The 14164-nt window shown below is 28.7% G+C and overlaps 1 protein-coding gene across 1 annotated transcript; it reads right to left on the bottom strand.

Annotated features, from left to right (window-relative positions):
- Positions 1–4567: 4567 nt before the first annotated feature.
- Positions 4568–6662, bottom strand: LOC109796908 (protein NUCLEAR FUSION DEFECTIVE 4). Its single transcript, XM_020356758.3, has one exon. It carries the CDS (start codon positions 6589–6591, stop codon positions 4852–4854), a length of 1740 nt encoding a protein of 579 aa, XP_020212347.1. The 5' UTR covers positions 6592–6662; the 3' UTR covers positions 4568–4851.
- Positions 6663–14164: the final 7502 nt, after the last annotated feature.

Below are 14164 nucleotides of genomic sequence, written 5' to 3'. Positions count from 1 at the left end.
CGTATTGGATTTTTTGTTTTTTGCATTTCATTGTTCTTGGGCTGTCAAGTGTCAACAAAAAAATCGGGTCTGTTTTTACTTCAAGTCTCATCATATATGCATTTTTTATATATAAGTAAACTTCCTTTTTCAAAACAAATTTAAATATTCTTGATTTTTTATTTTTTTATTTTTAAATTTTACATCTTTAATATTCAATTTAATATTTTCTCTTTCTTTTTCACACATCTCTTTCCCATCTTTTATCAATTCTCACAAATGTTTTTTCTATTTTTTCCTCACTCCCTACCTATTTAAATAGATAATTTGAATTCTAATGATTTTTATATTATTATTTTCTCTCACCTTTTTTAGTTTTCATATTATTACCATTTCTTTCTCTTTTAGTTTTCACACAACAAATTTAATATTACAAATAATTTTGGTGTTCCGAAGAATTGTTTTTTAAATAATGAAATTAGTGTTCTAGAAAGTATTTTTTAAAATTATATTTTTAAAATACTTCCAAAAAGTACTTTTTGAAAAATTAAATTTATTGTTTTGGAATGAATTTTTTGAATTCATGTAAAATAACATATTTCTGGAAAATACTTTCTAAATTAGTAAAATTACTATTTCAAAATAATAAAATTAGTATTCCAAAAAGTAATTTTAAAAATCGTGTTATTTTACATAATTCTATAAAAAAAATTGAAACAATAAATTTAGTATTTCAAAAATTAATTTTTTGAAGTATGTAAAAAAATATCATTATGAAAAAAAAAATTCAGAACACTAAATTTAATGTTAAGATTTTTATAAGTATAGAGGAGAAGAAGTGTTTGAAGAAAAAACATGCGTCTCACACGGAACTTTTGAAATTGTTGAAGAAGTCGTGCCTACAACGTCATCATACACTAGTTCTTTAGTATGTGCATGTGAAAACTAAAATAGGTGAAAAGAAAAAAAATTAATTAAAATTAAAAAAATTAAAACTACTTACTAAAATAAATAAGAAGTGAAGAAAAGATAAATTGACATATGTGAAAATGAATAAGAAAATGAAAAGAAGTGTGTGTGGAAAAAAAAGTGTTAAATTGATAGTTAAAGATGTAAAATTAAAAAAAAATTAAAGAATAAAAAATCAAAAAAAAATTATTTTTTTTAAGAAATAAAAGGAGTTGTACTAAAAAAAAAAAAAAAACTTTTACACATTTTGTTTCTTGTTGGGTTCGAATGTCTGATGGACATTCAGATTTAGGGCCATGTCTTTGTTTTGGACCTTTTTTTTTGTAAAGATAGGAAAGCTTACAAAGATGGTCGCAGTGAAGATTGAACCTAGGTCCTCGTACTTTTAATTATCCCAACCCCTCCCACCCAACCACTAGGCTTACCCTAGTAGTTATTTGTTTTGGACCTTAAATAGGATTAAGTTACTTTTTATATATAAAAGTGTATTAAACACACTTCATACTTCTATATATTATTTAAATTAAGATGTTATAATACATTTCAAATTATGAGAACAATTTATAATTACATATTACATTATATTAAGAACAAATCTAAAATTTGTTGAGGCAATTGTCCCACTTTTCACAAAGTAATCTGTCCTCGACTATTGTTTCATCTTTTATTTAAAAGAGTAATTTTTAACTTTATTTTTATCTTTTAAATAAATATATAGAGATATAAATTATCTATTTCTATCAAATATATATAATATCTTTTTTTTTTAAAAAGCATACATAATATAATTTATATATTGTATATTATATAGTATTATGTGATATATAAAATATTATATATATACAAAGAGGGTAATTCCTAATTTGGCTTCCTAATAAAAAAATATATTAGTCCAAAAAAAAAAATCTTATCATATTTATTGAGACATTAAATAATGACATTTTATTAAAATTGTTATAAGGCCTATTTTGCGATTGAGAGGTCAATACAGTAATTCATGTTATATATAAGTATTATAAAATAAGGTAAATTTTACATTGGTTAATATTAACTTTGGAGAATAATTTATATATCAAGTTGCATTGTGATATAGACATACAAAATGATTAGTAAGAGTGAAAAAAATTGTGTTCATGTACATGTATCTAATGAATCTATTGTAGTGCAAATCAATTGATTTGGCTTGCCACATAAAATGTAAGTGGACTTCTTACATTTAATAATGTCCACAACCTCTTATGAATAATCGTCTCTTTTAATTAGGAATTATCGACTAAAACTCTCTTCTTTCATACATATCTCCTCTCTTTCTCCACTTAGGGTTCTAGAATTTTTTTTTACTAGTTTTGTGGCCATCCATTCATAAACTGAGATAATACTATTTCATGTGAGAGCTTGCATAAATATTGTAGATAAGTCTATTAGGACAGTATTTAGCATATCTCAAAAAATTCACCTGATTTTTACTACATTTCCAATTTTGGTTATTAAAATAATATTTAACCTTTTCTAGAAAATAAATGAATTTTTAGTTTAAGACGTGACAAAACATTTATTAGTATCTAGTTAGGAAAACATTCTCCGCCGCATGTACGGGTTGACATGAGCGACAACAGTGAGTTAGTAGCGAATGTTAGTATAATAATAAGTCACAGCCACAAAGCTCCATGCGAATGGTTCAGTTGTAGGGATTGATCTACGCTTAAACAAGGTCAGAAATTTGAATCTGCCTTGTGTATGTAACTGCGTTAAATCTTAGGATCAGTTATTCCACTCTTTGAAATGTCTCCCTCGTAGTGAGAAGATTAATTAGTGCCATTGGTCCTAAATACTCTAGGAATGAAAAGAAAAAAATAATAATAAGTCACAGCCACAATCTGGTTTGGTCCCATATCCACATTATCATTCTGGATGAATACCACCTTAGGTAGAAATGGGTATTGTACAGGAATAGGATGTTGTGGTGGGTGATGAATGAATGTGGGTTACATATTGGCTCTGCAAAAGCGAGGCCATTCATGTTTGTCGTAATGATCTTTGCCTTTGTCATTTCGACAGGTATACAGATCACAGAGATAGTGCATGTGCATGTGCTTCACTATCATTCCTAATTCCCAACGTCTCCCCCAAATCAATTTGGATGCACCTTCTCAATTCTTGTCCACAATCATCACCAGATTAATGCTTGTGTCTATCACCATGTGTAAACTAAACAAATTCATTCATTTATTAAATATTTCTTATACTTATCTTATTTTTTCTCTCTATATATAATTTTATAGTGACAAAATTATAATACATATATAAAATGTTAATTTCCTTGATATAAATGTCTAATGAAATAATCAGCTTATTAATTAATGATGGAATTCTTAAAGTTTAAGAAAAATACAAATATGTTTAAATTAAAAATAAATATTTGAAAGAGAAAAGAAATTGCATTAAAAAGAGAGAAAGAGACCCACAAGTGGTCCACTTGAAAGTCTAAACGACGAGGAACATAAGAATTTAAAAAGAACTTTATGACTTTAATCTTTTTTTCTAAGTTTCTTGAAATATACATCATATTGAGATCGCCTGAAATTACACGACCATATGTACTAAAAAATTATTTGTCATTAGGTGAGAAGCATGTGAGATGAATTAATCTAACTCATAATTTTAAAGCATGGTTAAAGTATGGTTAAGATTAAAATTAATTAAAAAAATATTAATTATGAATTATATATATTTTTAGCCTCTGAATTTTTGCTTTTACTTTTTAACAAATTTTTTTACTAATTTTAGTCTCTAAATTTTGCCAATTTTTACTTTTAGTCTTGAACTTTTTAGTTAATTAACATTTTGTCCTTGACGTAAAAGTTTTTTGTTAATGGAAAATAATTTCAGTGACTAAATTGAAATAAATTTTGTTTAAAGGCTAAATACAAAAATTGACAAAAAAAATTAGGAACTAAAAATATATTTAATTTAATTTACTATTTATGTAGATTTGTATGATTGAGAATAATCCCTCCATGCCCCTTTATTTTTATGAGTATGTTCCGTAGGACATTTGAGAAATTTATATAAGTTTTCTTAATAAGTTTATAAGTTCTTTTAACCAAAAATAAGTTTGTTTGATAAGATAGCTTGTTTTAAAAATTTAGTTTGTAACTTATTTTCATAAGTTAATTGAAATAGTTCATGACTTTAATTGAAATAAACTTCCCCAAAAATATTTTTTGGAGAAAAAATATAATTTTTTTTATAAATTAAAATTAATTTATGTACATAAGTTAATTTGTAAAAAGATTTCATATAATTTCTCCAAAAATTACAATTAACCAACTAATTTATTTGTTTATTTTACTAAATTCTTTCGATCTAACCGATTAACTTTTTAAAACTTTGAATTTTCAATTCCTAATTTATAACTTTTAAATTTTCCATTAACTTATAAGCTAATTTTGTCTCTATTACACAAGAAATTATTGCAAAAAATCTAAAACTTTCACTCTGTTCCTAATGAATGGATCTCAACATCATCATGTCACCAAGTTTTATTAAATTTTTTCGTAAATTAAAAAACTCGTCTAAGTGTCTCATTATTATATCGCGTGAAGATTGATCAAAAGAGTCAAAACAATGAAAATATAATTATCCTATACCGTACAATAATTTACAGACATAAGTGCTCTAATTGATAACACTTCTTATCATTCAGCATTGACTAATTTTACACAATTATACTTATTAATATTGACCAAGAAAAAGCGAAACATTAACCTTAGCTAAAACTTAAACACACTTATACTTGATTTCAGTTGTGTGTGGTTCCTCTAAGGCAGTAGTGGTGGCAGGAGTACCCCTGGTGCCACTCATTTTTTGAGTGTTACGTGACCTTATGTTTCAAACAAAACATTAATTACCAGTCTTGGTAACTTCCATCTCATTCTCTGTTGTTTCATGTTCCACTCTGAACTTTCTATAGATATCCCCTTTGTAAAATTTTCTAGTCCTCATTGCCAAAACGAACGAAGCAAAACAACCAACCAACGTTGAAGCAGTGATTATGATAAAAGCCATTCTGTAGCATTCCACTCCCACGCAAGTCAGGTCCTTCCCTGCTTCTCGCTTGAGGCCTTTGGCCTTCAATTGTTTCAAAGCCTCTTTATCATACAAAACACCAGCCACTTTCACGTTCAGAATGTAAGACCCAACAGGGCTTGCTGCAGCTCCAAAGTTGTACAACGTGGAGTAGTATTTAAGCCCAAATACTTCTGATATGATTGCAAACATTAGCGGCCATTGAGCCCCAAAACAAAACCCAATAATCACCGAAGCCAAGTAGAGAGAGTTTGGGACACCAAGCGCGATCAGAACATGGCCAACACATGAGAGAAGCAATACTAGAGTGAGCATGTAGGGACGAGGGACTTTGTATTTGGTCAAGAAGATTTCAGAGGCATAACCTGCAGCCACGCGTCCCAAGTAGTTCCATATGCTCACTAAGGACACAAAGGTGGTAGTGCTCTTACTAGGGTACCCCAATGAGTGTCCAATCTGTCCCAAGTTGTCTATGGCTGTTAATGTTCCACCGGCACCAAATGTTGTTGCAATGAACAGAATCAGCATGTCTATGCTGAACAAGGCTTGCAAAATGGTGTAGTCTTCTCCCCTCTTTGGAGGTTTCAGTATGTTCCCTGCACAACAACTTTCCTCGTGCGAGCTTGTGGTAGCTTTTACTTCTTGTTGCACGTTTGGATGTGGCATCACTTCAGTTACTACTTTCAACTGAGGTTCTGAATCAGCCATGGTTTTGGATTTCAATTGGTTTATCTCCTCTCTAAATACCAAAGCAAGAGGGAGAAGGAGAAAGGAGAAAACCACAAGGCCATCGACAATGTACTCGATCCTCGAGAAACTAACCTTGTTTTGCACAACAATCAAAACCATGAGAAACACAGCAAGGCCAAGTGAAATATATAAAAGGTGGTAGAAAACTCTGTTGTCTTTGGGTTGGTGTATTGTGTTCATTATCCTTATTGTTGGAAGGAAAAGGAAGGAAACAGCAGCAGGGAGCCAAGCAATGAGCAAGATAAGAGCCTGAGGGTTGTGATCACCATAGAATGCATGGTAGAGTTGTGCAATGATGGCACCACTTAGACCAACATAACCTTTGAGAAGGCCTAGAATACTGCCACGGCTTCCTGGGAAGTTCTTGACACACGTGACCAAAGCACCGGTGTTGGCAAAAGTTTGAGAATTTGCACCAATGCAAATGTAGAGACACATTTGCCAAACTTGGGGTTTGGCAATGCGACCCGAGACAGCGAGCCATATCATGAAGTAGCCAAAGAAGTTCATGATGACCCCAATTGAGAGTACAACCCACGGTGGGGTTATCTCATTCACCAACCCGGATATCACTCCAACGTTGGCACCAAGGTCTTTGAAGAAGCCTAGCAAGTTGAGAGTGGATTGGTCGTACCCCAACGAGGTTTTGACTTCGTTAGAGTATATTCCGAACATGTAGGTTGCTCCTGCAACGGACATGATGAGTAGAGAAGCAAATAGCATGAACCACCGACCGGTGAGAACATGGTAGCTGAAGCCCCTCATACCTCTCAAACCACCACTATTGAACTCTGCCACCACCATTTTACTATGTTGTATTTTGGACCAAACTCTCTAATTGTGTTGGGGAATGATGCTAAAGTGAGGCTATACAAAACCTCGTATATATAGAGAAATTATGATATGAAACCTAATCTCACCAATCTTTATCTTACAAAATCACATTTTTCACTTTATGAAAAAGAGTTAATAATTATGATGTGAACATTAGTCTCCACCACATAAATCATGAATCTATATAATTTTTTTTATATTTGAGTGGATTTAATATATGTATATATGGATAGAGTTATACCAATTTATATTGACGTAACTTGTAAGAAGTTCACATTATTTAATTAAATGACTGATTAATGTTTGAATCTTGTATTTTCGAAATACAAATTTTTAAGTTAAAAAGAGTTGTTAACATATTCAATGTCTTTTTCAAGATTAGTCATGTGATCAGCGAAGGTTACTCCTTAATAAAAAATATATATATATAAATATGGATAGGGTTATATTTTTTGACATTGAAACACTTATAAATATTCTCTCTCTTTAATTTTATCTCTTATTATACATCATTACTAATGGTATTTTTTATATGATCATATATTAATTTCTTATGAGTGGGTTATATATATATAACGAGGAAGAGAGAGAGAAACAGGAAAAATTTTAAAATTTTGGAAACTATTAAATTGATAAATAATCATAAAAATATTTTATAAATTTACTCAAATTTATATAATGGCATATCATATAATTTTAAAATTTTAAAAAATATAGATATAATTCATGCATTAAGAATTTTTAATATAATAGTTAGATCATTAAAATTTAATATAGAATATAAATTATTGAGTAAAACAAATTTATCAAGTCTTACTCTTGAAATAAGTGAATCTCTTCTATATATATGTGGAGAGAAGGATAGAGTTATACCAACTTGTATCGGTACAATTGATGAGGATCTCGTGTTATATAACTGAATGATTGAAGTTCAAGTCTTATATTTTAAAATACAAAAAACTTAAGTTAAAAGGAGATTTCCAGTATAAGAAAATATGGATAAAGTTATGATTATTGACATTGAAACTTTGAAAATATTCTTTCTCTTTAATTTTATGTCTTATTATACCACATTACTAATGGTATTTGATTACTTATGCTCTTTTATTTATTTATTTTTATTTTTGTTTGGGTGCTTATATTTGTTAGGTTCTAAGAATCTTTTCCATATAGATAGTGTGGATTCAAGATAGTTACTAAAAAATGGTATCTCTTAATATATTAGTATAGATATGTGAGGAGAGGGATAGAGTTATACCAAACTTGTGGATTTTGCATCCCTACAAGCGAGGAAAAGAAAGTTGCAGACGGAATAAATGATTATGGTTTGACTGAGTGATTTAGGAAATGAAGTGCAGTGGTATCATAATTGAGAATTTTGTGGTATGTGCAATTATACGAATGGAGAAAATGACTAGCACTCTAAGTGGTGGTCCTCCATCTGCCACTATCGGAAAAGAGCCGGGAATCCATGGGAAACTGGGATTGCCAAAAATGCCAAATCCAACGCTTTAGATTTCGCCACCGCCACCCTTGAGCGTCAAGCGTCAAGGTTACAGGTAAGATCGAATTTGAATAATTGAATGTACCCATGTCTCTCTAACTTAACCTTTCTCAATTCAATGTTTTATGAGACTCAACTTATTCAAAATAACTTTCTAAGATTGAAGTCGGGACAAAGCTAGCTAGTAACTCCTTTTTTAATAAATAACCTCTTCTTTTTTAATAATTAAATTCTTGGTATTTTCAATTTTATTTCTAAATTGGGAATTAAACATCTTAATCTTAAATTAAGAAATACAAATACTTCATCATGACTTTTTGTTGTATTATAGGTGGATGCTCCATACACTAAAAAAGTTATCCTAGAAGTGACTTCGGGTGAAAAACAAAACCTACAGGCATTTACATAAACACTCCAATGAATATTAATTAGTAGGATTTGTCCAAGTATAAGAATATATAGTAAAACCCTTATTTTAAGTTATCTTAAAAATATATATTTTACATTAATATTTATATAATTTTTTCAAAACTTATAATTCAAATATTACATTTTTTATTTTTCAAAAGTTCACTATAAAAGATTCATATTTAAAATATATATAAATATAATTTTTTTTAAGATCCATCTCTAAAATATTTTAATTTTTTATCAAAAGATATTATTATCAATTTAAAAAATCACTTTAAAATTTGCTTTAAGTCTAATATTAAGTTGGACTAACCCTATTAATTAGTCACACACTAATAAACATGAAAAACATTGTATAATACTTTCTTCGATCTTTTAATAAGACACAATTTAAAAAACATGAAAAACATTATATAATACTTTCTTCGATCTTTTAATAAGACACAATTTAAAAAAGATAGTTCTTTTTATAAGACACTTTATGCTTTCTATAAAGTATTAATTTTAATTTTTAGTTTTTATCTCTATTAAAGATTGTGAGAATAATATTTTTTGTTGTTGAATAATGAGAAAATTTTCATAAGTAAATATTTTTTTTTACCTCTTAACTTTTTCAATTATCATTTATCAGTTTTATTGATATTGATATGTAAGTTTTAATATGAAGTAATATTTTTTTTTCATAAAAGTTTAATAATAACGAAAAAGTAAAATTAATATATATCATAATTTTATTTTATAAATCTAACAAAAATCTAATTAACATAATTATTTATATTAATATGTATAATTTAATTAAAAATAACTTATAATGAGTAATAGTTAAACTTTTATCACGTGACAAGAAGTCATAAACTGGTAACTAGAAAGAAAAAAAAATCCAGAACAGGGGCCCAAAAAATGTCCTAAAACGTCACCTAATCATTAAATTTACTTTCTTTACTGTTTCTTCTTGGTGAGTACACCTACAAGGCTACAAGTGGTATCCTCTCTTAATAGGAATGATAAATAAATCTATTGTGAGAAATTCTTGTTCCACCATGAACAAGAAATTGTTGTACGGTTTAAAATGATCAAATATTAATGGTGACCAATTTTCTCTTTTTATTTATAAAATAATAATAATTAATTACTTATCATAAAAAATTAGGCTAAAATTTTAAAAGGTATGATAATTTGGTACATACAATGATTTCTCCTCCACCCAAGGAAAAGAAGAACATGGGATTGATGAACCTCACTAGTAATGTAGTATACATAGATTTGGATCCTGTCTAACGCTGACAGTAATCAGTTACTTCATAACTATTTTCTCTCTTTAGGATAATTTTTGTTTTGGAATCTTGGCCCTTTTTTTCTTCTTCTGTCTCTTTTCTATCATTGAAAAATTTGATTCTGTCTCTAATTTATTTTTCTTGTACAAATAAAAGAAATGAATGGTTAGCATGAGAGTGAGAGCATGGCGTCAGATGATTGATAATTAAGTGATTTAATTCCCTAAAAGAGGCATTTGTGGGTGATAATTATTAATTGATAAAGATAGGCAATTCGGATCCTCTGCGGCATATGCACTTCCACTTATCTCTTCCCACAATCTCAACCATTCGTTATATTCTCTTTCCTAAGTGGGCGGGGAAGTGAGTAAGACATTTTGATAGGTCCCCCATTCCATCAACTCAAATCCTCACCCTTTATCTTCCTACTTTTTCCACTCACCTCACATCATAAGTTTTTTTTTTATATTAATACTCACAATTCCATTTTATTATACACAAATGAATTAAACAGATAAGAAACCTCCATCATTTTTATTTATATATATGATATCTTAGAATTTAAAATTAAATATAAATTATAATTTATTAAGGATTACGCAAAAGAAAAAAGGAATGATATATTCAGATTAATATAGTATATTAAGATCTAAATTTTAAATCAATTATTTATATCTGTGCGCTTAAAAAAGTAAAGGTCATAGCCTAAGTACTATATTGATTGAAGATAAGGCATATTATGAGGATGTGGTAACAAACGAATAACTAATATAAGAAATCATAAATTCATAATCATAAGGGCACGTCACTAGTCACTATGGTGGTTAAGCAAAGTGAGGGACTCACGTGAGATCACACCACACATTAAGTTAGTTTCTTATTTATTTTTATATATAATTGGTCTGTAAAGTCTCGTGGTTAATTCAATAAATTACATAATATTTTCAAATATATGCTTTTTTTGTGAATTGAAAGCCCCACCCAAAAAGGAGAATTAATGGAAGATAGACGTAGCAAATATATGCTTAATGTAAGTTCTTTCTTCGAACGATTTTGATGCTGCTTCGGTATAGCTCACGGCAGAAATAAATTTCACTTTTGTAACTTGTAAACTACCCTATAGTACCCTAACCTTATTGCTTATAAGTTAAGAATTATAAAATAATTTATTAAATTGACTAATCAATTAATTCATTAATGTTAAATAACATAAATTTTATCTGAATAAACTTTTCCAAAAATATTTATAGAAAAAAATGAAATAAACTTTTTTAGAGCGAAATAAATCTTTTCAAAACCTAAAACTGGTTTATATATAAGTCAATTTTAATCTTAACTTTAATTTAAAAAAATTATTTTATTTTTTCTCTAGAGTACTTTTAAAGAAATCCATCTAAACAAACTCATAAAATATGTTATTTCATGTTATTTTATTTTATATTTATCATTTAACTTATTAATTAATTTTACCAAATGCTTTCAATTCAATTAATTAGTTTATTAATTTTCTATATTTCAATTCTTAACTTATGAATGTATTTGGTAAAATTAATTTATAAACTATTAATTAAGAGATGAAAAATTGCAAGTTAACTCGTTGAATTATTAGTGGTTGACATGATAAGCTAATTGATAAATATTAAATGACATAAAAAAAATATGTTTATTTATTTAAAATAAAAGTTAAATAAATTAATGAAAATAAAATTGAAAAAGAAAAAATTAAAACGTGTTTAACGACACATACGCAAATTTATTATAATAGCTTATATTCACTAATTACTTAAAATAACTTATAAAATAAGCTAACTTATAATTTAGGGTCTTGGTTGATTAGTTAACTTCTGTTCTAATAAAAACACTAACATAACACTCTTCTATATTTTTCTTGTCAAGAAACATTGATATTTCTGTTAAATATATTTTAGATATCAAGTGAATAGATTGATATAAAGTGATCGAATAAATTAGCAGGGAATCAAGTTTGTAAAAAAGAGAGACCAAAATTTGAATTTCAACTATAATAAATACATAAAAAAATGCAATTAAGTATAATTTTTTAATTAAATAGTATATTTACATGAACACTTTAACACCAATTCTTATCTTGTTATTTTAATAAAAATATTTTTTAATAAAATTTTAATTATCATATTAAATATTTTTTCTTATATATAATTTGTCACTTAAAAAAATTGTTAAACATTATAAATAAGTCATAATCTTTCATTCTAAAATTTAGTTTAATAGTTTATAAATTTATAAAATACCTTTAAATATTATATCGTATATCTAAAGAGAAAAATATTTTTTTAGTAATTTATAATTTTATAAAATACATTTTATGTTATGTGTCAATTTTGTATATATGAACTATATATTTGTAAAAAATATATATTTACAAATAAATGTGAAAAAATATATATTTACAAATAAATGTGAGCTTGAATTTGTACAACTTGTCGTGGATGCGTCCCAACAAGTCGTCTGGAATTTCACCATATTACCCTTGGTGCTTGATAATGGGTTCCTCGAACAAGGCTACCTTTTCTATCATCTGTTCGGATGCTTCCTTGTTGCTCCAAGTGTATAACAAAATATCTTCATCCACGAATTGGGCGGTGAAGCCTTTTGTTTTTGTTCCCAAAGCATTGATGGTGTAGTCCTAATCAACATATTGGTGTGTGAACATTTTTCTAGTGAACTCTACACAATTTGTGTTTGGTTCAACATAGACATCTTGGATAGCTTGATCCATTTTTATCAAATGCTTAAGCTTGCAAATGAGTTTTCCATCTTCATCGAACAAAGGATATAAAGATGTGACCTTAAAAAAGATCTCTCTACCCTTTGTGCAGAAGTTGTTGAATTTTTCTATGACCTTTTGGAATTTCTGAGGAAAGTCTCTAAGTTCTGGAAAGACTCCCTTGAATGGTTCCTGCTGGACATAGATATCTGACACTAATCCATTAACAAAAAATGAATATAGTGTTTTTGACTCGGCTCCGGCATAGAATGCTGCTTTTGCACCTGTGCGGCCGTTTCTTGGGAAGAAACATTCTTTGGACATTTCTTCTGTATAACGAGTTAACATCTTCCATTTATTTGAAAAAATGAAATAGTTACTCTCAAATTTCTCAAACAGTTGCTGTCTGATTTTGTTGATAGACGCAATTCGCATTCCCCGCGACTTATCTTGCAGAAGGTCTTTCGCTTCTGTTACTTCCTTGAAGGCAGACTTGAAAGCTTGATCTGCTTCTTCAAAAGAACTATATCCTTTATATCGGATATTTTTGCCCATAACATGCTGCTTCACGATTGCCCATTTTCGGTATACTCCTCGAAAAGGTCCATCAAAAATGCAGTATGGCTTTTTGTTTTGAAGTAAATCATCCACTGGACCAGCTTCTGATTTTTCTTCTTTTATTTCCCGAGTTTTTTGTTGGCTCGGCTTTCTTCATCAGTTGTTGAGAAAAACCAATTGTAACCCATTATTTGAGCTCTGTATAGGCAATACTGGTAATGAGAATTGCCTTGAACATCCCAAGATTCATACCCATCATGGTATAAGACTCCTGGATATTCTTTGTGACCTTCAGTAAGCAGCTTCACTACATGAGTTGGATACTGGTTTGTTGAGAAATTACTTGGACAAGTAACAATCTTCACGGTTAGATACCAGCAAAAACTGGTATCTGAGAAATTTTGTGTTTTAAAATGCCCTTAAGGGCTATAACTAATATAAAGGAACAGTAATTCTACTAATATATTGATTATGAATATAGATTGCAATATATAAATGGGGAAAAGGATAATTATAAAAAACTAAATGTAAATGACCGTTAGGAAAATAAAGTATCATAAACTATAAAGATACCCCAGGAAAGGTGGCAGAGCCTCCTAGTTAGGGATTTTAATACAAAAGTATGAAATCAGAGTAGATGATGCGGGAAGCAGAGAGATAAATATGATAGTTTTTAGGAATACACAATGAGTTATTACCTTTAACACAGTATAGAATATAATGAAAAACCTGGATCTTTATTAAAATAACAATAAGGATTTAATAATAGGAGAAAAATAATTTCCTTGCATCTTCTGGCAACTTAGAGGTCTTACTTCAGCCCACTCTTTTGGGTCTTACCATTGCCTCATTTCTACCTGCAACCTAACTATTCTTTCTCAAAACACTTATCAAGGGCACACCTGAAAAATTTCAGGCTTACAAATCCCAGGTTTTTGTAAACCATATTATCTTTTCAATAGAGATCCAGTATTCTAAATTATATTCGCATGTGTTAAAAGAAATAACTACGGCATTCTAAAAACTACCAAAAGGATGGTTTAGCCTACC

This window comes from Cajanus cajan, chromosome 6 (genome assembly GCF_000230855.2).
Source record: "Cajanus cajan strain Asha chromosome 6, NIPB_CcT2T_4, whole genome shotgun sequence".
In the NCBI taxonomy this organism is placed as follows: domain Eukaryota; kingdom Viridiplantae; phylum Streptophyta; class Magnoliopsida; order Fabales; family Fabaceae; genus Cajanus; species Cajanus cajan.
The sequence above is the reverse complement of the archived record's forward strand: the minus strand, read 5'-3'. Positions and strand labels throughout refer to the sequence as shown.

Coding starts and splice junctions, on each gene's coding strand:
- LOC109796908 (XM_020356758.3), bottom strand. CDS start 6,591: ATGGTGGTGGCAGAGTTCAATAGTGGTGGTTTGAGAGGTATGAGGGGC.